Below are 25,501 nucleotides of genomic sequence, written 5' to 3'. Positions count from 1 at the left end.
CATTGGGGGGGGGGGGGATTTGAGGGGTGTGAACACACTTATGTACCCAAATTATGTACACCGAACACAACCTTAAAAAAATAAGTAGGCTGGTGTCAAAGTGAAGATATCGACTCTTTGAGCTAAGTCTAATGTTGAACTGAGCAAGACAACGAAAAAGTATTATTGTAGTTGAGTTGCCGTCAATCTCAAGTGAAAATTCTAGGGACACCACCCCAATTTGGACTGAACCCAATCCATTGTACAGCTATATATGCACACATTAATCATCTGAACACGATTGGTTATATTTTTTACTATTTTTTATTTCTAGTGAAAGTCGGAAATAAATTACTTAAAAGAAAAAACTTATTCTTTAGGCTTAACCAAACAAGCTCTTGGATAAAAAACAAAGATTCAAGATAAGAGACGGGTTATATAATAAACTTGTTTTACCATAATATATAATCTCAAATCACCGTAGATCACCTTAATAGTGTACTACTTGATCTTGCCCAACAAAACAAGTTCAAATGTACATGCTGACATATCATTTTCTTCCAGTTCTGTACGATTATTGTCGTGATTCGCAATCAAGTGCCGTATTCAAATCAGCATAAAATAGAGTCCTCGGCTCCTTGGTTAATCATGTTTCAAAATACGAGTTGTCCTCTTCTCTTTGTATCTCACTTGAGTTAAGCCCCAAACTTCCTCCATTGGCTTCCACTATGCCGCCTGATTCAGAGATTCTTGTGATGCTCTGCAGCTCATCTGGCACGTCTGAAGAACGAGCAAGCAATTGGTTATCAGTCAATTGTTCTGACGAAGAGAATGTCTTTTTTGGCTGACGAATGGCTGCAGCTGCTTCTTGCATAGCAACAGGTGGTGGCTGGGGAGGAACCCACGACCGTGGAACTGGTCGCCCATTACTAACTACATTGGAAGATCCAAATCTGTGTTCATCAACAGCTTCAATTTCAGTGATTCGCGCATTTTTCCGTTCCCACCAAGGCACTGTATTTTCTGCAATAGACTGATTATCTTGGGACTCGTGATATAGTACATCATTGCTCCCTTGTGACTGAAGAACATTGCTGGAGCTGTTCCGAGCTTGACCAACCTCCCAAGGCTGTTCACAGGACATGACTGAGTACTGCTAGTAAAAAGCTACCAATAACGAATTATCATGGGAGACCGACCCTTTTAGTGTATAGTGAGAAAGGTAAGATTTCGAATCAGACGCCTAATTACCAGTCGTCAGTCAAACAAGGAAAACTAGACGAACATTTAGGAAATTGAACTTTTCCACATTTCTCTAGTCCGGCAAACTTTCCTTTTCTTAATATAACTATTTTAGGTGTTCAGGGGAGGTGAACCGGGGGGGGGGAGAGGGGAGGTAACGTTCAAAAGAATGGTTGACTGGTCGAACAAATTAGCCAACCTAGACCGCAAAAGAATTGGAAAAACAAGATGAATGGCAATTATAAGAGACAAACCTTAGCCGTTGGTACTAAGCGAGGATTTGGTACTGGTTGATTAGGATTTGGAGGTGCATAATTGATCTCCTGAGACAGGATAATAAACACGAAACTTTCAAAACTAAAACCAAGAAATGTCATACTACCAAGTTAATGGAGTGGACTAACTGTGATGTTGGATGGCTTCTCCCCTCTTTGAATCATAGGCATAATCTGCAAAAACGGTTCTTTGTATTAGGGAAAATTCACAATCACGAACAAGTAATTCTTCTTATCTAGAAAACTTCAGGTAGAAACTGGGTCTGAAATAGTTACCTCTGTATATGATTTTGGGTGAGGAGCAACAGAAGGTTTCACAAAAACAGGCAGCGACAAAGATCTCACAGATTAAAGAATATTTTCGATATCATAAATATTAAGAAGCTAGTAAAACCTGAAAAAGGAGAATCAGTAATTGATCAAAGACATACCTGATTGTGGATAATCATTTATCTTGCCATTGGCATAAGGCACCTGGAAAACCAGGAAAATAACTTCAAATATTTCATTGACTACAGGGAAAAATTTTATGCTGATAATCAGCTCACCCTCAAACTCCTCTGTGAGATCCTGTAATCATCTCCTTCAACAGGAATTCTTCCGTGGATATTACTTTGCCCTGATATCAACACAGAAAATGTCCACTCAGCAGAAATTCATTGATGAGACGTTCCATGGGAGAAACACTGATGTAAAGAAGAAGATAAGAAAGAAATAAAAAATTACAATACAAAAAGAAGTAGATTAAAAAAGACCAAGGGAGGTGAATAAATAGGGACTCTTGGCTTCAGCCACTATTACTCAGCTCCACGCTAGCATAAAGCAGCTAACTTTGTGTCCAGCGAAGAAGATGCCAACTGTCCCTCACAAGGGACATTATCTCTTATTTTTGTTAATTAGTTTGAGTTATACAGAATCACAAATTTATTTTTTTTGATAAGTTATACAGAATCACAAATTCAAAACGAATAGTTATTCCCATTGCAAAAAAGAAAGTTCGTCCATAGGCATTCAAATCATTGTGTTTTCGATTGAAGTGGGAAGATAGGGAGAGAGCCAATGAGAATCATGAAGTTTCAAAAAGAAAAATAAGGGTCATTATGAACATGTACATGGCCCGTGAAGAAACGGCACTTGATGAGTTTGGAAGAAGTTGCTCAATACTGGTGTAGAGCTAAGTATCATGTGCTTCACTCTTGTTACATAGCCAATTGATAGAAACATGAAAGGCCTCATAAGAAAATGTTGACGTCAGCTATATTGTGGTCAATTCCCATTTGCAAAGAATATTGAGAAAAAAAATGACAGAAAGACCGCTGAAATGGAATCAAGTCCTAAAGTGACGAATCCTGCTAGTTCTTGATAACTGTCTACACATCTGCATGCTACTTCATTTTAATTAAGCAAAATTAAATAATCCATATCCAGGTAAGGGGAAAGACCCACATAAACAAGAATTTCAGGATCGTGGACAGAAAGAACCTATTTTTTTTTAACTAACCTTCCAATTTCTGTATGGCATTACTCATTGACTTCATCTCACGAACTTGTGCATTTAGCATATTGATTAGCTCCTCAAAGCATCTCTTCTCTGCAAAGAAGGTGAATATGCCAAACACGGTTGCTACTTAAGAGTTACTAGTTGCAAGAGCAAGTAAAACACTATAGAATAGGAAACAGAGCTAACGGTAATAGTTGGACAAGTCATCCTTGATACATAGGCTGGAATCCATTAAAAACCCACCTTCAGTTTTTGACATCAACATCTCCTGGCTTGTACGGGCTACATCAGAAGCTGCGGCAGCTGCAGCTTTTGCAGCAGCAGCAGCTTCTTCTGCCAAACTTGTTTTTGAGTTGTTTTCCTTAAGCAAAACCTCTTCTCCTTCTTCTTCTTCCAATACAACTTTGCGTACCCAAGCTTTCAACCTTGGGATGATTGAATTCTGACACAAGCATGTGGCGCATAATTATGAGATCATATTAGGAATATTATACCATTTGTATGTAAGTTATTTCCTCGTGAAACAGTAACAGTCAAGCAAATGACTACATATCTTGTTAAATTCAAGGTTTTCAATATAATACCTTGAAAAGCACTGCTGTTCCAGCTCCTGAAACAGCTAGGAACCCTACAGCAAGAAGAGCATGAGACCAGTGGAATCGAGAGAAAGTTCCCATTTTTGAAATGCTTCCTGCAGGTGAAACTGGTCCAGGCCTCAGAGTTTGTGTCGGGGATTGTGATTGAATATTTGATGAAGATTTTAGTTGCCCATCTGCTATTAATGTGGAAGCGGAGAGATAGGAACATAATAGGCAGGTCAAATTTTGTATTGTTGAGACAGGCCAAGAATCTCAATCAAACAATATAATTTGTTACCTTGATTAGGGACAACCGACTCTGAGGCTGTAACAGATGGGGTAGGATCCTGTAATTTACAGAAACCAATAAATCCATAAACTTACCTTCATCTCTCATAATCACCCTTCAGACAAATAGATGCATACATATAAAGATTTAGGCTATGTTTGAGCCACATTTTTTCAAAAAGATACATTCTTAAATAGTGATTTGACATCATTTTAATAATACATTCTTCAATAAAATAATATTATATGCAAATTCAAAACTTTTCTTTATTTTTTAACCACATATTTTCCATCAATACGCTATTCAAAAATGCATTCTTAGGAATATAATGTGGCTCAAACAAGGGCTTAATGTTTTGCTTCACATAATTTGTTTACCCAGGAGTGGGAATGGGGAAGGTTACTTACTGGAACACGACGGAAGGCTTCATCTATCTCCTCTTTCGTAAGTCCCTTCCTTTCAAGAAATGATCTCCTATAAATTACTGGAGATCCCCTAACTTTAGGATGCGAAAGAAACTTTACAGCATTTTGCACTTGATCCTCTCGAATTGGTTCTGAGTTCACAAATACAGAAGGTGGAGAACTCTCCTTTGCAGCCTCTGCCTTGGCATTTTGATGATCGTCAACAGCTGCTTGTGTAACCTGTGAAACTGTAGTTTAAATTGAAAACTATTATCATCGATAGCCAGATTTTGACACAGGCAAATCCGTGAAGAGGGAGGGAAAGATTAATACATAAAACTGAGAGGTGACAAAAGCACCTCTCTAGATCAGTGCTTGCCTCAAAAAGACAAAGAAAACAAAGGGCGAAATCATTCATCAGAAACAAAAAATGTGTAGAAACTTAATATCTGTGGGACCTAAAGACCATAAATTGAGAATGTAACTGGCAACTGGTTCACTAAAAGAGAAATCAACTTAAGATTCGACCGGTAAAAGTAAACTGAAATCAACATGAAACTGTATCTAGAATAAACACTATGAATAATACAAAACCAGCAAATCATGCTTCAAGCTTGATTCATACGATCAATGCCTTCTAAGAGGCATTGAATTTATAACTGGAGATAACATTCAACTTTGTATTACATATAAATCGACAGCAAGTCAAACATCCAAACGGAAATTACCATGCAGGAGAATGAGAATGCGGAAAGAATCACATGACCGCAAAGATTTGACCCTCTGTTTGATGTTCCAATCAAAGACATCCTGCCTGATTCACTAATTCGTGGGAAGAGCGTGAACTCTGGTATTTGAAAAATGCTTCAGGAGGTACTACTTTTTAATTGAATTTATTAATCAGAATGGTCAACTTTAGGAATCTGTTTGGATATCTCAATTTTTGGAGCTTTTAAAATATAGAAAACTTCTCAGTTGGTCCATTAATAACCTGTCATAAAATTAGCTACAGAAAACAATTTATCAACCAAGTTCATTCTCACGAATATACAGACTCAGACATGGCAAATGCAGGTTCATGATTTTAACTTTCACCATTAAATCATTTCACCATTTCTGTGAGATCATAATAAAACTCACTCACAAATTCAACATTATCAATTGTTTCTGTAATTGATATTAAAACTAATAATGCTAGATTCGAAGAAGGCAACTATTCCAATTCCAAACCTGCCTTGGCTCAAAATTCCGACTGGTTTTAACCTGAACTAAAAAAATTCGCTTTATTTATGTATGCATAGACTCAATAAAATTATTTCCGACATTTTTTCTTCTCCCATTATAGAGCTTAAAGTAAATTCCAAACGAGTGAATTACAGTGACCTTTATGTGCAGGTTCCCTTGTATCAATCAACAGAAAAAAAAGAAGAAGAAGAAGAAGGTTAAAATGCTATAGAATACTTATCGGTTACCGACGGGAATCCTATTGGATTATTATATGACTACTTTCCATGTTTAGATTCTACACCAGTTACCTTTGTTCATTGCGTTCTACACCAGTTACACAAGGAAAGGGGCAAATTATACTTTAAAAATTCATTTAATCTGTAGAGTCAGCAAATCATGTGTTGCTCATTGACATACAGTACACTGAAGTAACTATAAATTTCTTCTACAAATCTCAGCATGTTTGTCTAAGCTTAAACATGTTACTTATAAGGGATCAAGTAATTTTCTTTACTCTTCGAAATTAAAAATAAGCAAGTTACTCATCTTTAAATTAAAGTAAGTGTGCTTATCCAAGCACGTTTTAACATAGCCAAACATATACGGTCCATTAATTGAGTAGAAATCCAATTATTCTTGCTTAATTAAATTTCACATTATTGAACTCATAAAAATGAAAACTTAAATTCAGCAATAAAGATAGAATTGTTAAGAGACATCAAACCTGGGTTCTGGGGCTTTTCAACAACGGAATCTGGAGGAGAATCAGATTGACTTCCCATACTGATTAACACCACTCTCTATTCTTTCACCTTTTTTTCCCGCAATCAATAAAAAACACACAAATTTAGTAAAAAACAGGAAAAATAAATAAAAATAAAAACAGAAGAAAACAGCCAAAGTTTAATATTTGGTTACCCAAACAAACAAGAGGATGATGCTCAGGGTTCTTGGAGGAGGAGACGTATGGTTTTGAAATTTGGTTTTTGCTCATTCCAAGGCACAAACTGCAACTTTAGTAGCTAATGTTTTTATGGATATTAAAAAATAATGGAAAAAGGTCAATATCCTTCCACATGAATTGGCAATAAACCAACTTTGTCCTCTTGTAGTTTTTCCACATATCCTTTTTATTTAATCTTTTTTTAAGGGTGATTAGGGCCCGTGCTTCCATTTTTGCCTATGGTACAACCATATTTATCGGACCCGATCCGTTCATCGACCCGGAAAAATCATTGGATCACTGAATCGTGGTTCTACTAGTGGGTTGTCGCTAGTTCATAATTTTAATTAAAAAAATATTTTTTAAAATAAAGCAGCACAATTTTTCTAAATATAAAATATGTATGTGTTAGTTCACTATTATGATACAAGTTTAGATGTTGCCATAATGGTCAATGATGTAATATTTCACTTCGCACGTCAAGGTTTGAATCTCTACCTTTGCATATTGAAATTTTTTTTGCACTTGACTCTGCCATATGAACCGATTCCGATTTCATCAAAACTCGTCCGATTCGGCCATGGTATCGAGTGGTTCAACCAATTTTTGACCTATTCACTTGCTAAATGTACAAATTATAGTAATCGGACCGAATAACAATTTGGTTTGTTGGTTTTTGGACCGGACAGTCCGATCTGATTTTAATAACTATGGGTATCACAGACTAATGAGAAAATTATTTTAGATCATCTTTATTTTTTAATAAGATAAAATATTTTCAAAAAACTATTTATATATGTTCAAAAACAGATTCTTTATCTTGAAAGAAATTTTTGACTTTTCAAAAGTATTGCCAATCAAATCGATTGGTTTCTTAAAAATTTTGGAATGATAATTCGATATTGAGGTAGATCAAATTGATCCAAACTACTACAAATTTGATCTCTCTTTTGACCAAACCAACACAGAAGAAAGGAAGATAATTGACAAAAATTTACTTCTCTTATGCTGTATTTGGTTATATTCGAGGTACCAAACATGATTAAAAAATAATAATAATAATAAATAAATAAATAATCGATAAAATACAAACTATTTTACTATGAAGCAACACGCTGAATTTTATTCAAAGAGTAAAAACTAAAAAAAGAGTTATGACAGCTGTGGGATTTGAACCCACGCCCTTCCGGACCAGAGCCTAAATCTGGCGCCTTAGACCACTCGGCCAAACTGTCGGATGTTATAACAGTGGCAAGAATAATTAAATTGTTGATAAATTAAAACTTCGACTGTTTCGAATCTCTCTTGGGTTTAAAGCCAGTGAGAGTCCCAATTCCGTCCCAGAATCCTAATAACGATTCCGACAAAAAAGAAGATGGCTCCAGCTGCGTCTAAGCTTTACGCAGGTCCCTTCTTCTCTCTATACAAGCGCGCATAATTTTGTTGGTATGTATCTGCATCAAGTACCAACCAATTTCTTTGATATTTTTCCAGATGATGTTAGCCTATTGATGGTGCTAATCGACACCAACCCATTTTTCTGGAACTCCATCAATACAAGTCTTTCGTTCTCCAAGTTTATCTCCAACGTAATTTCCTTTTTGGACCCCATCCTCTCTCTAATTTCAGCGTATTATTTTCTTGTTTCGTTTTTAAACTGAAGAAAATAATTGAATTTTAATTTCTGCTCCACAGGTACTGGCGTTTTTGAACTCAATACTTTTGTTAAATCAGCTAAACCAAGTTGTAGTAATTGCGACAGGGTACAATTCCTGCGATTACATTTTTGATTCCTCAGCTTTACAGAATCATAACCAAAAAGGGGAGAGTCTGCTGCAGAAATTGGAGGAGTTCGTGGACAAAGACGAGTCGCTGTGCCGTGATGACTCAGTTGATGGACCCGGCTTTTCTCTTCTGTCTGGCTCCCTCTCCATGGCTCTCTGCTGTATCCTTTCACTTTAATAAGATGCTATACCTTACATAATTGTTGTCTCTCTTGTATAATGTTTAATTATGTACAAGTGGATTGTTGTTCAGAAATATTGTTTGATATGACTTGAATGAATAAATCAGATATACAGAAGGTGTTTCGATCAGGGCCACTTCATCCACGGCCTCGGGTAAGTTCAATTATTTATGGCCTTTTTTTTTTTTTTCACAGAATAAAATTTGGAATTTAAGTTATTTGGCACTTCAGATTAATTGAGATAAACAAAAAGAACTTAAGTTAACACTTGGCAATTTGCTGCAATACACATGTACTTAAAGTTTTCTCATCATTCACTCCTACTTATCTTCCTGTAAATGGTTAGAAGTACATTTTTTCCTTGCAGGATATATTATTAACATTTGTTTGCTGTAACTTACTCTTTCCGATTGCTGTTTTGTTGTAGTAATATTCAAACAATTGATATGATATGTTGGATAATATATCACTGATGAAGAACTGCCCAACAATGACAGATTCTATGCTTGCATGGATCTCCAGATGGACCTGGACAGTATGTTATTTAAGATTTTTTTGAAGCAGCTATTACTTCATCCCTCAGATTTGGGCTAAAGGTTTTCTTTGCAGATATGTTGCAATCATGAATGCAATTTTCTCTGCTCAACGCTCAATGGTAAATTGTATGCTTTAGAATTAATATTTCTGATGCTACCTACATGTGCTAAAATTATTCTTGTTTTGTGATAATGCCTTTTCAATATGAGCAAGTGACTGGATTATTACTACGATGCATATTCCATCAAGACTGATTGCTTTTCTCAGCTTGTGAGATATTTTTCGAAAATAAACCAGACAATATCGAAAAATACATTTGTGAGCCAATACTTAAAATATTTCCCCTCAATAAAAGGGCTGGAGTTAACATGATATTCCCCCTTCTCTCCCCTTGCTTGTGGCAACATGACCAATAGCTTGGAAAATCCAAAGTGGCTACTACGTGAAGAGCCATATTCATGATCAAACCATCCTACACTATGGACTGTGTTGTGCTGCTCAAGTTCATTGTTACCAATGACTAATAAAATATCAAACAAACTGCATACTGATGTAAGCCACATTTTGTTTGAGTGGAACAGTGAAATTATTCAATTATGTAACATAAGTCTGATAAATAGAACAAGTATATCTTTTCACTTCAAGCGTATGTGATTTTATGTCTTTTGTAATTTCAATAGTCATCAAACCGTCACCTTTGGATGAGAGGACTTGTTGAAGTAAAGAAAGATCATATCTACACTCTTTACCGTCAGTAACAAATTTCACCTGTTTTGCCAACTCCTTATTTCCATAAAGCTGAATCAGCTTGACTATTTTCTCTTCTAGCCTTCCGTTGTTTGGGGACTCTTTTACTCTTTCAGCAGCCACTTGATGTTTTTCCTCCCCTCCCAAGAGTACTTGTAATGGCAGTAAAATCACCCTGCTGGTCTATCATTGCCATCTTAAGCTGGAGTATAGCCTTAATTGCATGTTCTGCTGGCAAATTTTTCTCAAAATGCATTTTTCTCTCTCTTCTTTTCAACCACACATTTTTCATTAAAATAATATTATACGTAAATCAAAAACTTTTCATTCACACATTCTCCGTCAATCTACTATTTTAAAATTCATTTTTTTCTTAAAAATGGGCGTCAAATACCCTCATAATAAATATACACATTGAACATTCTGAAACAAGCGAGGGTTGTAGACTTAAAAAAAATGCATGTGCTAATTAAATATGATAGAGAATGGTGTAAACCGATAGCTTAGGTGTCCCTAAAGTTGATATATTTTATGAAGTGAAATGTTCTACTAGCAAACATCAGCTTAATTCTAGAAACTACAAGTCGTCTGTAATATAACTAATTTTATCAATCTCTTCTAATGACACTGTCTAGTAAGCTATGGAAAATGTACATTGATCTGGTAGCGTGTATCCTTAAAGTGGTTCTTCATAAATTGTTTGTATTAAATGCAAATTTTTCTTGCAGGTGCCTATAGATTCATGTATAATAGGAGCTCAACATTCTGCTTTCCTGCAGCAGGTAGCATTTTGATAACAATCTGCAAATCATATCACTAATTTCTTTCATTCATGGTAATGAGCTTTTTTACATTGGTCTGCTGATTTCTAAGGATGCATATATTATGGCAGGCTTCCTATATAACAAGTGGCATATATCTGAAGCCTCAACTTTTGGATGGGCTTTTTCAATATCTCACGGTAGGTAGTTTTCCTGATTGGCAATTAGGAATGTTGATTTCTTTATAATTAAATAAACCATTTCTTACCAATGAGTTATACCTCCTATATAGCCCCTGTTTGACAACCTTTAAAAATTTAATTTGTTTGCTATAGTATCATTCTCCATCACATATTCACACAATAAAATATTTCACACACAAACCAATAAAGTTTTCTTACTTTTTAACTATATATTCTCCAAAAATACTATTCAAAACTCTTTAATTTTTCAAATAATGGGCGTCAAACAGGCCAATAATCATATGGGAAAAAAATCATGTAGAATGAAATTAGTACATAATTCAAGGAAGATTATTTAACAATCAAAATTCAACAGTCTATGCAGACTGTCTACTACAACTGAAACTTATACATTTACACTCAAAATGGAAATTAATTCAATATTTATGTTTTCGAACAAACAACCAATATTTACATAACTGTTTGGAATGAGAATGAAATTAGCACATAATTCAAGAAAATTATTTAACAATTAAAATTCAACAGTCTATGCAAACTGTCTACTACAACTGAAATTTATACATTCACACTCAAAAAAGAAAATTAATTCAATATTTATGTTTTCGAACAAACAACCAATATTTACATAACTGTTTGGAATGAGAATGAAATTAGCACATAATTCAAGAAGATTATTTAACAATTAAAATTCAACAGTCTATGCAGACTGTCTACTACAACTCAAATTTATTCATTTACGCTCAAAAAAGAAAATTAATTCCAACAATTAAAATTCAACAGTCTATGCAGACTGTCTACTACAACTCAAATTGATACATTTACACTCAAAAAAGAAAATTAATTCCATATTTATATTTTCAAACAAACAACCAATATTTACATAACTGTTAGTAAACATTCCAAATTTATATATTTACACTCAAAAATGAAAATTATTCTTGTATATAAAAAAACTTTTTTTGTAAACAGGAAATAGAGACATTCTTACAAGAAAAAAACCTCTCAAATTTATTTATTTCTGAGTTTTTCCCTAGAAAACCAGAAACCTGTAATGCTATAAAAACTTCAAATTTTCGAAGTGCTTATAAGTAATGGGTTTTGAGGAATGTGTGGTTAACAAATTAGTAAAAGTTGTGGATTCTATCGAATGTGTGGATAAAAATAGAATTTGACAACTTATAAATTGTTAATAAACTTTGTCAAACATGCACGTAAGTGCATTGATCGAAATAAAATCTCAATGAGAGCTCTAGTTCAGTATAGAAGTCTGGAGAAGGTAATAATGGATGAATTCACGTCCCACTTAAATTAGTCATAAGCATTACAGAAACAGAATGTCCAAGAGCTCTAGTTCTTATCTTTCTTCTTTTCAAGAAATCCTTGTTCCATCCGTAGGGGGTTGGTTTCTCCGTTGGGAAATCTCTCTTTGTTTGAACATGGATTTCATGGACATTTTCTCTTGTTTGACACCCTTTAAATTTTTAATACATTTTCTCTCTCTCTTCTTTTCAACCACACATTTTTCATTAAAATAATATTACACGTAAATAAAATAGAAAAAAATCCTCCTTTTTTAACCACATATTCTTCCAAAAAATACTATTCCGTAATACATTTTATCAAATTTTCTCGTTATAATGTGTGTCAAACAAGGGCTGTGGTTTCTGTACCTGTAACTTTTTCATTTTATTAGAAACCACATTGTTTTGCATTGGTACCTATAATCTTCTTATTTTATTTTGTTTCAATGGAAATTTTGCAGACAGCAAATATTTTGTGGCCTGCATATTTTGAAATTGGAATTTACCTTCTCTAGTGATAATGATCATTCTTCACTTTGATTTGAGCAGCATTCCACAGTTATGCTTGGAGTTAGTAATGATCCTGCTTTCATAATTAGTTTCCCATTTTATTGAAATAGTTGCCGTCATATCATTTGTTAAGATAATCTCCTCATTCTTTTTGTCATCAATTTTTTTCTGTTTAAGAAAACAGTCAAATTTCACATGTTGCAGTGACTCCCCTTCCCCTGTAATACTATCTATCATTAATTTATGATTATTGTCACATGCAGACCGTTTTTGCAACAGATCTGCATTCTCGCAGCTTTTTACAACTTCCTAAGCCTGTGGGGGTGGATTTCCGTGCAGCGTAAGTTGCTTATGGAACCTGTGCATTATAATTATTGATCTTCCCCCAAATATTCTATGCTACATATAATTTTCATCTTTATATATATTATCCACGGTTTCCTAAAACCTGATAATGTTAGCTGCTACTCCTGCACAGCCTTCTTTATTTTTACATCTTTTTTTTTCTTTTGTGTACACCAATTAGAACAATATTTGGTCCAACACAAAGTATCAATGTAGTTAAAAACCTCTTGAAATGATGAGTGATGATTATTAATTCTGGCATTTGGGTTTGATTTGGTAATTTATTTATCCTGTAATGTGGTGCATGGTTGAATTTTCAGATCACTGATTGCCGTGCTCTGTCTATAGCACTGTGTTTGTTGACTTGCTTAAGGACATTATGCTCTTTTTTTAAACTGCAACCATGAATCGGATTCTTGGATTTTCTAGTGGAGAAAAATGATTCTTAGGCTTATTTTTGATACCATACAATCTGCAGGTGCTTTTGCCACAAAAACACAATTGACATGGGCTACATATGTTCTGTGTGTTTGTCGATATTCTGCAAGCATCACAAGAAATGTTCAACTTGCGGGTGAGCTCCAGTTTCTCTTACTACTTCCATTTCATGTTTTGTTGCATTACATATTGGTTTCTGTATCAACCTTTATGCCATGGTTTAAAATACTGGTGTTACCTTGCAAAACTTACTGGTTTGGATGACTCACAAAAACGAGATGAACAAGTACCGCCAAAAAACTTGACCTCTCTATCTGATACGTTGGATAGTTGCCTCAAAATAATGGAAAACAGACTTTACATTAAAATTAGTTACTTTTCCACAAGGGACAAAGCAGTGCATACCACCAATTCTAATGAGTGATGACTCATCAAAGGCACAAGTGGATCATGTTGATCCATATTTCTTTGTTTCTCAATTGCTCTTTTTCCATGGAATAAATAACAAAAATTTAAAATATTTCTTATCTTAGCAGCCAAAAAGCAGAGTGGTATCTCCAATTTACTGGAAGTATGACCATGAAAAGAGATTGAAAAATTGTGCTTTATGCTCTCTATTCTTCAAAGGGAATATATTTTCTTGAATACTCCACTCAAACTGATTTTAGAATTTAGATTCAAATCATCAAGCATATCTGGTGCGCTTTTAATGTTTCATGTATTTTAAGGAAACCTCAAATACTGATTTGGGTTATCTTGATTTGAATCTGAGTTACGAGTATGACATACCTCATTAGGATTTAGATTGCTTTTGTTCAATAGTTTCGAAACGAATACGTGCATCATTAGAATTTATTAAAGACACGTGACATTCCTGTTCTTCTATCATGCTTTTACCTGTGTGTGTTCGATAAAAGAGAGTGCGAAGAGAAAATTCAAGATAGACAAGGGAATCCCACGAAGAAGAGATGCTCTAAAAGCTTATATTTTACATGATCATTTAAATTTTACTTGTGATTGTCTTGAAATACAGGTCAGTCTTTGGTCAGGCACAAACACAGGATTCGTCCACGCCTGATCGGAAGAGAAAGACTTCAGTCGATAATTGAAATAAGTTTTAAAGGCGCCGCATCAAATTTCGTGNGGATTCGTCCACGCCTGATCGGAAGAGAAAGACTTCAGTCGATAATTGAAATAAGTTTTAAAGGCGCCGCATCAAATTTCGTGGACCATGTAATTCTCTCTCTTGACTGTACTTTTTGTAGGTTCAAGTCATTTGCCGTTTCCGGGCATCCTCCTTTGATAATACTATTTGGTTTTAAATCCTTCAGTCATTTGACAGATACCATTTTGTTTCTGTTTTGAAGTAACAGTGTTTATTCATTTCCTTTAGTCACTTCCCACATAGACAGCTGTTCATAACTACTACTGATAAAACGAATTATTCTTTCGTCTTCAATAATGGTCTACTCGATCACTCAGCATTGCCTGGACTGGCCACATACCCTGCAGTGAGACTGGGAGCGGCACGGCCATTCTGTGACGGGCTGGGCCACGTGTTTTACAAGCTTTGTGGTCTGGGTCTAGACGGTCCGATCATTTACCCTGTTTGAACCCCATTTTAAGGGAAAACATGCTTTGGACCCAGACGGTCCGATCATTTACCCTGTTTGAACCCCATTTTAAGGGAAAACATGCTTTGGGATAGTGAATTTGGGATAGCGAATTTTTAGAATTTCAGAATCTGTGCTGAATTTTTAGAATTTCAGAATCTGTGCTTAAAAAGTAGGAAAAATTTTCGAATTTACCTATAAAATTATTTTATGGTAAAACGTGATTGAAAATGAGTTTTGGGGAACAAGTTATAATTTATCTATTCAAATAATACTGATGTTCAAGAAATTGCACTCCAATGCTAACCACGAGAAAAAAAATGCTGTTAATCTATCACTATGTCTGTACAGCTTAAGAAACTATATGCAGTAGTATTTCGACGCAGAAAATTTTCAGGAATTATTGAAAGGAAAATTATATTGACTGGAGATGAATAGATTAAATTACTGCTCGGTTGCAAAGGTTGTAACCAGATATAAGAGAGCTCAAAGCAAAGGTAATGAAAGCAAGAAAAGACACCGCAATGGATGCACTTGCCCTTATCGTGAACTCGTCTTTCCCCCATGTAGATGTCCATCCGTCCACCCTCGCCGCTGCTGAAGATGATGCCGACATTATAAGATATGCCAGAATCTGCCAGACGAGAAAATGTAATTTTTCTTTGAGCAAGTATCCAAGGAACTGGACTATAAAGTATAGTGGCTTGTTTGGAGAGCATATCGACTCGATAGTATCTAAAAAGAAAAAGAAACTAAAAATCCAACTCTTTATGGTGTCTAGTGTAGTCTAGTTTGAAGCATTACTGTGTACCTTTCTTGAAATCAAGCATGTTTCACGTACAATATTTTTTACAGCTCTCTCACATCACATAAATGGGTCCCGCGATTATTTTCTTGAAATTAAGCATGCTTCACGTACAGCATTTTTTACAGCGCTCTAGCATCACAAGTGGGTCCCGCGATTAAAATAATCGTGGGGCCCACTTGTGTTTGCGACGGTCACGTCTTTGACATGAAATGCATATAAGGGTCGCTTTAAATACAAAATTAGAATAAATACACATGGCCTTCTCTTGTTGTGACATATTTTGAAAATTGTGCACTTGTCAAGCGTAACATTAATCCCTAGACTGGTTACCGAACACTACCTAAATTCTAAAATAATTACTAGACGCATGTTTTTTCATACATAGAAAGTACAATACGAGATGAGTTTGCATCAGCTGAAAGAAAAATGCTTACCTGATCCATTGAAAAATCGAAATGGTAACGTAGATAGTGAGAGATGAAATGTTTCCCCGACACCAAATGGTAGGTAAGATCATATGCTTGAAATCCCGAATATCCAAATCCAATAACATTCACGGCTACACAATACCTATTTAACAAGACAATGCATTGACTATGTTAAGAAATAATTATGCTCACAGCATCTTTTATTAAGCACAAAGAAAAATATATTTATTTTTAAATAACTTTTAGTTTCCAAACATGACAAGTTAAGATATATTATAATGTCTATCTTGACAGTTCACTATGAAGATTAATGAGCATGTCTTTTAAGTAAAAAAATTACTTAATTTGAAAGAAAGTAATATTTACTTTCATGTCAAGATCAGTAACTTATTTTCACCAATCAAACATATTAATTATTTTAAAACTTAATTACTTAGTGACTCAAAAGTACACTTTTTAAGCTTAACCATACACCCTCTTAATGGACAACAAGCAGGCCATAGATTTGATTGCAATAAGTCCACTGCCAGCTCAAGAAAACCAAATAGAATCAGGAAAAATTGTTCTCCAAAATCAAAGTTGTCGAATAAAAGGATTCTATTGTTTTCTGGCAATCTCAACTACAAGGATATTAATGCTAAATTTATTAGGGAAAAAATATCTGTATCAAGTGGAAAATCTGAAAACATCTGATAGCATCAATCAATTGTTTCTTAAAAATGAAAAAGGAAAAAATTGTTAGAATACATATACTAATCAAATGGGCAAACTCCAGTTACATCTACATCTTGGATAGAACTGTTCAAAGAATACATCAGGTCATCATAAAATAGAACTACAAAGTTGCCACAACCTTAGGATCGGACTTTTTCTGTTCATCCTTCCTGATGAAGTTTGGAGCAAAAAACTTACACACAGCTGATCAAGCATTAAGCTGAATCTTAAACCCAAGAATTATTCAATTGAGGTGGGCAGATTTAATCAGAAGGAAGCATCTCAAGAAGATCACCGAAATTACCTTCCAAAACCTACACTACAAACCCTAAACACACACAACAAATTAAGAAAACTTTCCAGTCCATCTGTTGTCCTTGTTAAGCCTCAACTGTAGCACTTCTATTTACTCTTCCTTTTTATCCTAATTTTTTCATTTAACAAGGAGGTGCCTATTGGATGTCCAGCCTAGAAAACCAGCCAATCTAGCCACATGCAGTTGTGCAGTTCTAAAGGCATTCAGCTTTTAGCCTTGCATCAATGAGAGATTCAAACACAATTCAAGGTCATTCTCAAGATCTCAGGTCATTTCAGTAGAATTAAATAAAAATCTCTTGAAATCAAATATCTATTGATCTTATGACCTAGTCCATGGTGAGGCCCTAAGGTAGAAAAATTCAATATATATTACTAGGACCAAAGGGATAGACATTATAGCTATTGAGGACGTATTTCGATGTCTTTATTATCAGATCTATTTGTAAGTGGGATTGTTCTCTCTTTTTGTTATGAAACAAGGGGGACAAAAGATAAGGGTTTCAGGTCTGCAGACTGTAGGTGAACATATCAAAATAAAATAAAAAAGAACTACTGTGATATGTATACTTCAGGAGAAACACTTAACAAGGCGGAAAATGGAATTCACTACAAAGATCAGAAAAGGAATGGTAGCATAATCAGCCAGACACGCAGCCGTGAAATTCCAGGGAGGGTAGGGGGGGTTCAGTTTCTAAGGTATGCAGTGATTGAGTTGAAAAAATGACCAGGAAAAGTAAATGCATTAAAATCTGTGGAAGTCTAGGGCCTTGGGGTCTCAGCTACAGCGAGTTTTATGCCAAACCTAGGTGAAAAAGATTCTCCAAAATAGATATATTTTAATTTTTCTAGCTTTCTTTTTTCTAATTGATGTTTTTGTCACATTTTCAATTCCTCACCCCCAACACGCGCACAAATCCTGGTTCCATCCCTGCTGCACCAATTTTTATTGGATTCTTATTGTCATCATGGTTATTGGCTGAAGACCAAATGTGAAATTTTCCATACAAAGATATGCGAGTTTTCATCGACTAAGTTATATTGTTTCACCGACCAAGGATTCTTTTATCATAATTGCGACAAAATGTTTTATCTGAATTTGCAACTTGCAAGTGCTAATTTGCTTTAACCAACAAATGAATGCAATTGAATTAGAGCCTTTAGAGAGGTCAGCAACTTGACTATAATATCAAATCTCTATGAATTTGTTCCTAAATCCAAATTCTCTCCTTAAACCATATAATAGTAAACATAATAATATTAAGGAAGAAAATTCAACTGCATGATATTGATACAGATTGATTATTCAAAATATGCACCAATCCCAAGCCTAATGATGAACCTTCGATCACATCTGGTTTGATAGCACGGCAGCAATTATTCCCAAAGATCATGGTTCATGGATCTCACTTAAATCATTCAAATGCTCCATTAGTTAACTCCATCCATAAAATCTTCATTCCTATTGCCTATACAATGCCTTCGACCTCACTTGCATAAGGTACGAAAGCAAAACTAACCTACATTTAAAGTTTTCCTCTCCTAGACTCTCATCTTACTTGGAACATCTTTTGATGAGCTTAGAAGGAAGTCAATCCTACTTTCCAGATAATTATTTTATCAAACTTTACTTTCAAATTACTCCTCTTACTAATAAAACTTGCTTTTTTAGAAAGTAAATTCTAAGAACATCCAAACATGCTCTCTAACATGGGATGAGAATTGAGAACTTCTCTACTGCCCTTTTGCAGGTAAGGTTTGGGGAGCCTGAGAATCAACCTCATGTGCTCGACATTCGCAATGCACATTTCTCTACCACATCACATATACAAGCAATTTAAAAAGAAATATGCAGTAGAACTGTAGAAGCATAAGAATAACCTGTACTCTTTATAACGATCGAAGGAATCACCACTCCAACCTCGAGTTCTATCGGCAGCCATAACAGAAAACGAAATCAAACACACTATCACTTCACAGACTCTGAACCCCAAAGCCGCCTTCTTCACCATCATCTCCCATTTCGATCGCCTCAATATCGATGCCACCGCTTCCCGCGACCGCCTCTCTCCCCCCACCTCGTCGTCTCCACCACCATCCACCGGCCCCATTTTTGACAACGGCTCCTCCCTTCCCGACCGGTTGAATGCTAAGACTGACGTTGCCCCCCGTCCGCCCTCATGATTCTCTGTCATGGACAGCGAAAAGGGTCTCCGGACCTTGCCTCCGGTGGCCGGAGAACTTGCCCGGAAAGAAACATTTTCCGATGCGGGCTTTTCCAATTTTGGCTCGGGTTGCCTACCTCTTCCTCCATTGGCAGGAAAATTGGATTGGCCCGGAGATGGTAAAGGGGTGTAGTAGTTATCAACGGGAACAAGAGCTTTACAATTAGACAATGATTCTTTACAATTATTACCATTTTTGTTGTTAGCGTCATTTTCTGGGTATAAAATTGGATCGTCGGAATGGAGAGGGGAGTCTGATTGGAGGGGTGAGTGAAACGAGTCAACTTGACTTACTTGTGACTCGGTATCCGACATTGATATGTGACTGTTACTGCTTCTCCTCAGAGTTTTCTTGTGAGTAATGGAGTCTGGATTTTCCATAGAAGATCCTCCTGGAAAATATGCTATGTGCTCTATTATTGAGAAGATTCCTTTAAAGAAAAAGGAACCTTAAAGCTTTTGATTAAGGAATTTTGGCATAAAGAAGAAAAGAAAAGTGAAAGTGAAGTGTACAGTGGGCTTATGTTCATCGACATTTTCAAATATCTGATATTCAAAATTTTCAAACATAGGTTTAAGATAAGAAATAGTAACAAAAATTAGTTTTAAGATAATCGATTCCAATAAGGTCGGAAAATCGGTCTTTTTGTTATTGAGAACCTTGGATAATTCAATTTCAAAGATCACTTGCTTTTTCGACAAGATAGTTCTTCTAATCGTGCGAATTTTCATAATCATTGATTAACTATCTTTAAACACGACAATAAAATGAATTTAAAAGGTGCTAGGCCTTGCTACACTAGTATTATGATTGCAGACTAGTTATGAGAAATTCAAAACGAAAAATAGATTGTAAACACGCTTGTATGAATTTGAAGTTGAAAGGATCGGAAGTGATGATCGTTTGACAATTTAAAGTGATCAAGATTGTTGTGTAATTATAACGAAATGTTGTAGATCGAAACCCACATTTATAAAGGTTGGGACTTTTTTTGCCACTTGAATAAGTTAGGAACCAATGTGCAATATCTCTTTAATTTGAGAATCTATTCTCACACTAACGGTGCTATCTTCTGTCATCATGCAATTATATTACTCATTAATTTTTTTGAAAGCCATGATAGAGTTGTTTACCATGCTCACGATCTGATTTGACGATGGATTTAAAATCATATTTTTAATAAATTTTGATAAAAGCTAATAAAATACGTGGTTGAAAATTTTTGAATTTCATAAAATATATTGTTAAAAGCAATTGTTGACTTTGACTATAAATATTTTTGGTCTCATTTAAGTGATGTGATATTTTACTTATTCACTCTATAATTTACGATGTTGTCGACTTTTTTTTATTCCATCCTATCATTTGCGTTGCGCAAAAGCAGCCTAATATTAAACACTGTTTTTAGCTCACTATCAAACCATAAAGTATATTTAGTAATTGGTATAACCTTTGCAACATTAATTTCTTCATTCCCAATTATAATGCTAAAGAAGGGCAAACATACAATTTTCTTAGCCAACAAAAGGATGAAGAAACTTGTAAAAAGTGTGAATAACAATAGTAACTTTCTGAATGTCCACACAAATTCCTTGCTTTTTGCACTATATATCCCAGGCTTATATTTTTTTTCATGAAATTCTTTTTATTTACTTACACTGATAGTGTAAGGTATAAAAATTTAAAAGCAAGTTTGGCAAAGTTTAAAAAGTGAAATTTACTTTTTAGTTAATTTTTGCTTTCAAAACTGCTTAAGCCCTTCCCATTTTTTTTTATTAAAATGAAAAATATGATCGTTATTCATCACATCAAGTCACCAAATTTGAATTTCTATCTCTTGTATCGAACCCATAACAGATATATTTTTCATTCTCATTTTTATATTAATGTGTACCAAACGGGGCCTAAATATATTTAAATCAACATTTTATTAAAGTTCCATAATGTATCACCAACCATCAAAATCTATGTTAAATCATTTGTTGTATAGCTCATTCGTCTAACTTTATGAATAAGTCTTTTATTTTTATTTTTTGTCAACTTGAGCAAGTGCCAAAAATTTGAAGCAAGGTAATTCTATAAAGATAATACGTACAATTTAGCATGAAGTCCGAGGACCAATGTGCTCCTTTTTAAAGATTAGCGATCAAATTGATAATCAGATAATAGGTTGGGTACCAAAGGTGCAATTTTTCCTTTTAAGATAAAAGGATGGACAATGTATTCTATTCATTACAATTGGATTAACAAAGAGAGAATAACTACAAAGAGGCCCGAGGCAAACAAAATTCAAACTAGTTTCTCCAAGGTGGAGGGGTTAGAGATTAGAACCTTTTGAAAGATCACTAGAATTGGGTCAAGGTGGAGGGGCGTTCAACTGTTCAACCACCACTTGTACAGGCTCCGTAGTTGCTCGACCAGGAGTTGCAAGTGGTAGGCCTCCATTTTCAGTTCTTTCCACACCGTCTGCTTCACTGACAGTTTCGGTATTCTCTGCATGAACTGGACGGAGTAATCCCTGTAATCTCAATAGATAGCTCTGGCTAGGAAGTTGGGTTCTCACATATTGAGTTGTAGTCAGTACATTGGACGATGGCCGCTCTGAATCAGCACGGATATTGGATAAGGCACTTAAGTCGAGGTTTGGAAAGACAGAACAACGACATCTAGGGCATTTTACATTCAGCCGAAGCCACTCATCAATGCACTCTACATGGAAATTATGAGCACATGGAAGACCACGAACCTGCATAAAGTCAAGTGAAGTCTATTGCTAAGTACCAGTGCCTTAAATTCAAGAAGAAAAAGCTTTATAAATTTCTTTATCTTCCCTCTAGCACCTACAGGGGATAAGTAACAAAAAGGTAAAAACAAAATATGGGTCTGAAATATTAAGATTTTGCCCACTCCACTCACTACTGTATGTTATGATCAATAGTTTCTCATCTTCTAGAGTTTATTGATCATTTAATCATCTATAGGCGAATGAGGACCGTGATACATTGATTATCTAAATAAACTAATCTACCTTCCATTTTTGGTTCTCTCTGAGTTGTTCTACAGCGTTCAACTGAATGGCAGACTCAATGTGAGTAATAGACAATGCATTGTTAATAGCAGGTCTAGTTCTATGACAACTCAAACTTTCCAAGCTTTTTGACAAGAATCTTCCTTTTCTCCTTCCTTCTTGAGTATATGTATATGCTTTATGTCTTTGCACTTTTGCTGTGAGGTTAAAAGCGAGTCTAGCAAAGAAAATAGGTGGAGAATGACACACAGTGTAAGGAGTGGAACAATTAGGCCTTTCTGTAAGATGTGGTCTAGTCTATTGGAGGAAGGACCCAAACACAAAGCCATCTTCCCTTCGTTCATTCTTGGCAAGCAAAATATTGCAAGCCCAATAGGAATACTTGTATTAGGTTGACAATCTCGTACGGTAAAAAATGTTGTACGTGGCTTACACCTTGAGGACCGCCTCATATTTAACACCTCGAGTAGCATTGTCAAGGCTTATGACTCAAGACAGCTGAGGTGTGCGCTCTTTCATCTAGCATTTTATGAGCTTCTTAATGCTGGCAAGTCCAAATTTCAAATGTTAAGTTGGCATCTGGAGATTTTTGCTAGAAAATCTTAATTGCTTAGAATGGAAAGGTATGTTAACCAGTTTGGACTTCAACCTTTGACTTGTTATAAACAGATCAACGAAGATATTTACCTCATTTCCCATGCGAAACTCTTCCAAACAGATTGGACACTCACTGCAATCGATAGGAACAGTCTTCAGCGTGAACTTTGGAAGTTCTTGAATTAAAGCCTCCACTGCTTCTCTCTGCATGAAAAACAGCTCCCGCCAATTCAAATGAGAGCAAGAAATATAAGTATAAGCGGAATTCAAGCACAATGCTTCGATACATTGATTATCTAAATAAACTAATCTACCTTCCATTTTTGGTTCTCTCTGAGTTGTTCTACAGCGTTCAACTGAATGGCAGACTCAATGTGAGTAATAGACAATGCATTGTTAATAGCAGGTCTAGTTCTATGACAACTCAAACTTTCCAAGCTTTTTGACAAGAATCTTCCTTTTCTCCTTCCTTCTTGAGTATATGTATATGCTTTATGTCTTTGCACTTTTGCTGTGAGGTTAAAAGCGAGTCTAGCAAAGAAAATAGGTGGAGAATGACACACAGTGTAAGGAGTGGAACAATTAGGCCTTTCTGTAAGATGTGGTCTAGTCTATTGGAGGAAGGACCCAAACACAAAGCCATCTTCCCTTCGTTCATTCTTGGCAAGCAAAATATTGCAAGCCCAATAGGAATACTTGTATTAGGTTGACAATCTCGTACGGTAAAAAATGTTGTACGTGGCTTACACCTTGAGGACCGCCTCATATTTAACACCTCGAGTAGCATTGTCAAGGCTTATGACTCAAGACAGCTGAGGTGTGCGCTCTTTCATCTAGCATTTTATGAGCTTCTTAATGCTGGCAAGTCCAAATTTCAAATGTTAAGTTGGCATCTGGAGATTTTTGCTAGAAAATCTTAATTGCTTAGAATGGAAAGGTATGTTAACCAGTTTGGACTTCAACCTTTGACTTGTTATAAACAGATCAACGAAGATATTTACCTCATTTCCCATGCGAAACTCTTCCAAACAGATTGGACACTCACTGCAATCGATAGGAACAGTCTTCAGCGTGAACTTTGGAAGTTCTTGAATTAAAGCCTCCACTGCTTCTCTCTGCATGAAAAACAGCTCCCGCCAATTCAAATGAGAGCAAGAAATATAAGTATAAGCGGAATTCAAGCACAATGCTTCTGAAATGAGAGGAAATAGGAGTAATGCAAGTGGAAGAAGAGGATATGACTTTAGGCAAAAGTGGGAAAAAAGAGCTAAATGCTTCAAAAGCTCTAGAAGGATTTAAATTGAAATAGCAACTTCCTCCAAGTAAAATCACACAGATCTTGAACTTCAGGTCCAGGCAATTTTCTATTACCACCTCTTGCAAAATCAGTTCAAATGGCTTAATCACCTAAAGTTGGCAAATTCTCTATTTTAAGGAGTCCTAGGCATCAGGAAATTACCAATATTAAGATTGCATAAGAAAATATATTAAGAACCAATTCTATTCCAAAGTAAATTACGTTTTACCTGTGCTGCTGTCAAGTAAAGTCCTGGCTGGTAGGCAGCTGTGTCTTGCCCCATCCCTCTCATTTCTTGGCCAGCAGCTTCAAAAGCCCAATCTGGCACTCTAATCAGGTCAACCAAAACCTGAAATAAGAAGTATTCTTTCAGTACGTCACACAGAAACAAAATCATACGATAAAACTTTTAAAGAAATGGAAATGGATGACATAGTTGAGCAATTCATCATTCTTACCAAAGCGCCAATAAATATAAGCTTATGATTGAAACTAATATCCATTAATAAAAGTTTGAGTCGAGTGATTTTAATACACCCGTATACGGTATATCTGAAGCCTGAAGTCAAGGATTGTTTGATGCCAGAGAAGATTCAGCGAGGCTAAACATCATAGTTTATTACCTAGTCTAGCCAATAATAGAACACAGCCTGACAATTTCCACTAGCAAAAGGCAAGTTGTTCACAACCAAACAAGTGTACCCTATTGTACACCTCGATTATCTGACATACTTATTTTAACACCTTATAGAGCATCCAGCAACATAATTCAAGGTTACCCTGTTATGTAAGGGATACTTTGGGAATCACCTTAATAAGTAGAACTTCTTGGGCATCTACTCAGCATGTGGAAAAACCCGCAATGACAATATTTCACAATTAATTGCAAGATTAATATTTAGACTGTTCAATACGTGGAAATCCTCAATGACAAGATTCAACTACCAATTGGGAGATTAATAATTTTAAAGCACCAGGTATAAAACCTAATGTGTACATACGGTCTACTACTTGATGAATAGTGAGTTCTTAAAGCTTACCCCATATTCTGAAATAGGGATTCCTTGCTGTGCACGCAATTGATGTGCTTGTCTTCTTGTAAGCCACTACAAAGGAAGGTAAACAAGCTAAAATCAAAAGAGTTGTGATTAAAGAAATAGTCCAATACACAAACACATAAAAGGCATCATTACATAAAAAACTATACAGGGAATCGCCTGTAAACCCCC

The 25,501-nt window shown here is 35.4% G+C and overlaps 3 protein-coding genes, 1 non-coding gene and 1 pseudogene across 5 annotated transcripts; 1 reads left to right on the top strand and 4 right to left on the bottom strand.

The window, feature by feature from the left end:
* Positions 1 to 384: 384 nt before the first annotated feature.
* On the bottom strand, positions 385 to 6,561 carry LOC111409163 (peroxisomal membrane protein PEX14-like). 2 transcript variants are annotated; one of them, XM_023039175.1, is made up of 12 exons: positions 6,414 to 6,561; positions 6,220 to 6,307; positions 4,272 to 4,516; positions 3,874 to 3,922; positions 3,582 to 3,772; positions 3,241 to 3,439; positions 2,998 to 3,087; positions 2,045 to 2,115; positions 1,928 to 1,970; positions 1,626 to 1,672; positions 1,476 to 1,544; positions 385 to 1,108 (listed from the first exon to the last, which is right to left on the bottom strand). In XM_023039175.1, the coding sequence occupies exons 2-12, from the start codon at positions 6,275 to 6,277 to the stop codon at positions 626 to 628; spliced, it is 1,545 nt and encodes a 514-aa protein (XP_022894943.1). In that variant the 5' UTR covers positions 6,278 to 6,307; positions 6,414 to 6,561; the 3' UTR covers positions 385 to 625. The 2 variants fall into 2 exon arrangements, with proteins under 2 accessions (XP_022894943.1, XP_022895017.1); XM_023039249.1 differs by having other exon boundaries at positions 3,582 to 3,769.
* A 1,032-nt stretch (positions 6,562 to 7,593) lies between these two features.
* Positions 7,594 to 7,673, bottom strand: TRNAL-UAG. Its single transcript has one exon. It is a non-coding gene; the product is annotated as a tRNA-Leu (tRNA).
* A 32-nt stretch (positions 7,674 to 7,705) lies between these two features.
* LOC111409371 (RNA polymerase II transcription factor B subunit 4) lies at positions 7,706 to 14,638 on the top strand. Its single transcript, XM_023039449.1, has 12 exons — positions 7,706 to 7,844; positions 7,933 to 8,027; positions 8,134 to 8,383; positions 8,512 to 8,558; positions 8,902 to 8,939; positions 9,014 to 9,059; positions 10,417 to 10,470; positions 10,581 to 10,649; positions 12,727 to 12,803; positions 13,287 to 13,382; positions 14,280 to 14,369; positions 14,454 to 14,638. Exons 1-11 carry the CDS (start codon positions 7,814 to 7,816, stop codon positions 14,353 to 14,355), a joined length of 879 nt encoding a protein of 292 aa, XP_022895217.1. The 5' UTR covers positions 7,706 to 7,813; the 3' UTR covers positions 14,356 to 14,369; positions 14,454 to 14,638.
* A 524-nt stretch (positions 14,639 to 15,162) lies between these two features.
* LOC111409297 (CASP-like protein 4A3) lies at positions 15,163 to 19,851 on the bottom strand. The gene is made up of 3 exons (XM_023039359.1): positions 19,006 to 19,851; positions 16,102 to 16,237; positions 15,163 to 15,493 (listed from the first exon to the last, which is right to left on the bottom strand). Exons 1-3 carry the CDS (start codon positions 19,728 to 19,730, stop codon positions 15,299 to 15,301), a joined length of 1,056 nt encoding a protein of 351 aa, XP_022895127.1. The 5' UTR covers positions 19,731 to 19,851; the 3' UTR covers positions 15,163 to 15,298.
* Positions 19,852 to 21,454: 1,603 nt separating this feature from the next.
* LOC111409097 overlaps positions 21,455 to 25,501 on the bottom strand; it is a 6,063-nt pseudogene continuing 2,016 nt past the window's right edge.

Source organism: Olea europaea, chromosome 1, assembly GCF_002742605.1.
Source record: "Olea europaea var. sylvestris chromosome 1, O_europaea_v1, whole genome shotgun sequence".
Classification (NCBI taxonomy): Eukaryota; Viridiplantae; Streptophyta; class Magnoliopsida; order Lamiales; family Oleaceae; genus Olea; species Olea europaea.
The sequence above is the reverse complement of the archived record's forward strand: the minus strand, read 5'-3'. Positions and strand labels throughout refer to the sequence as shown.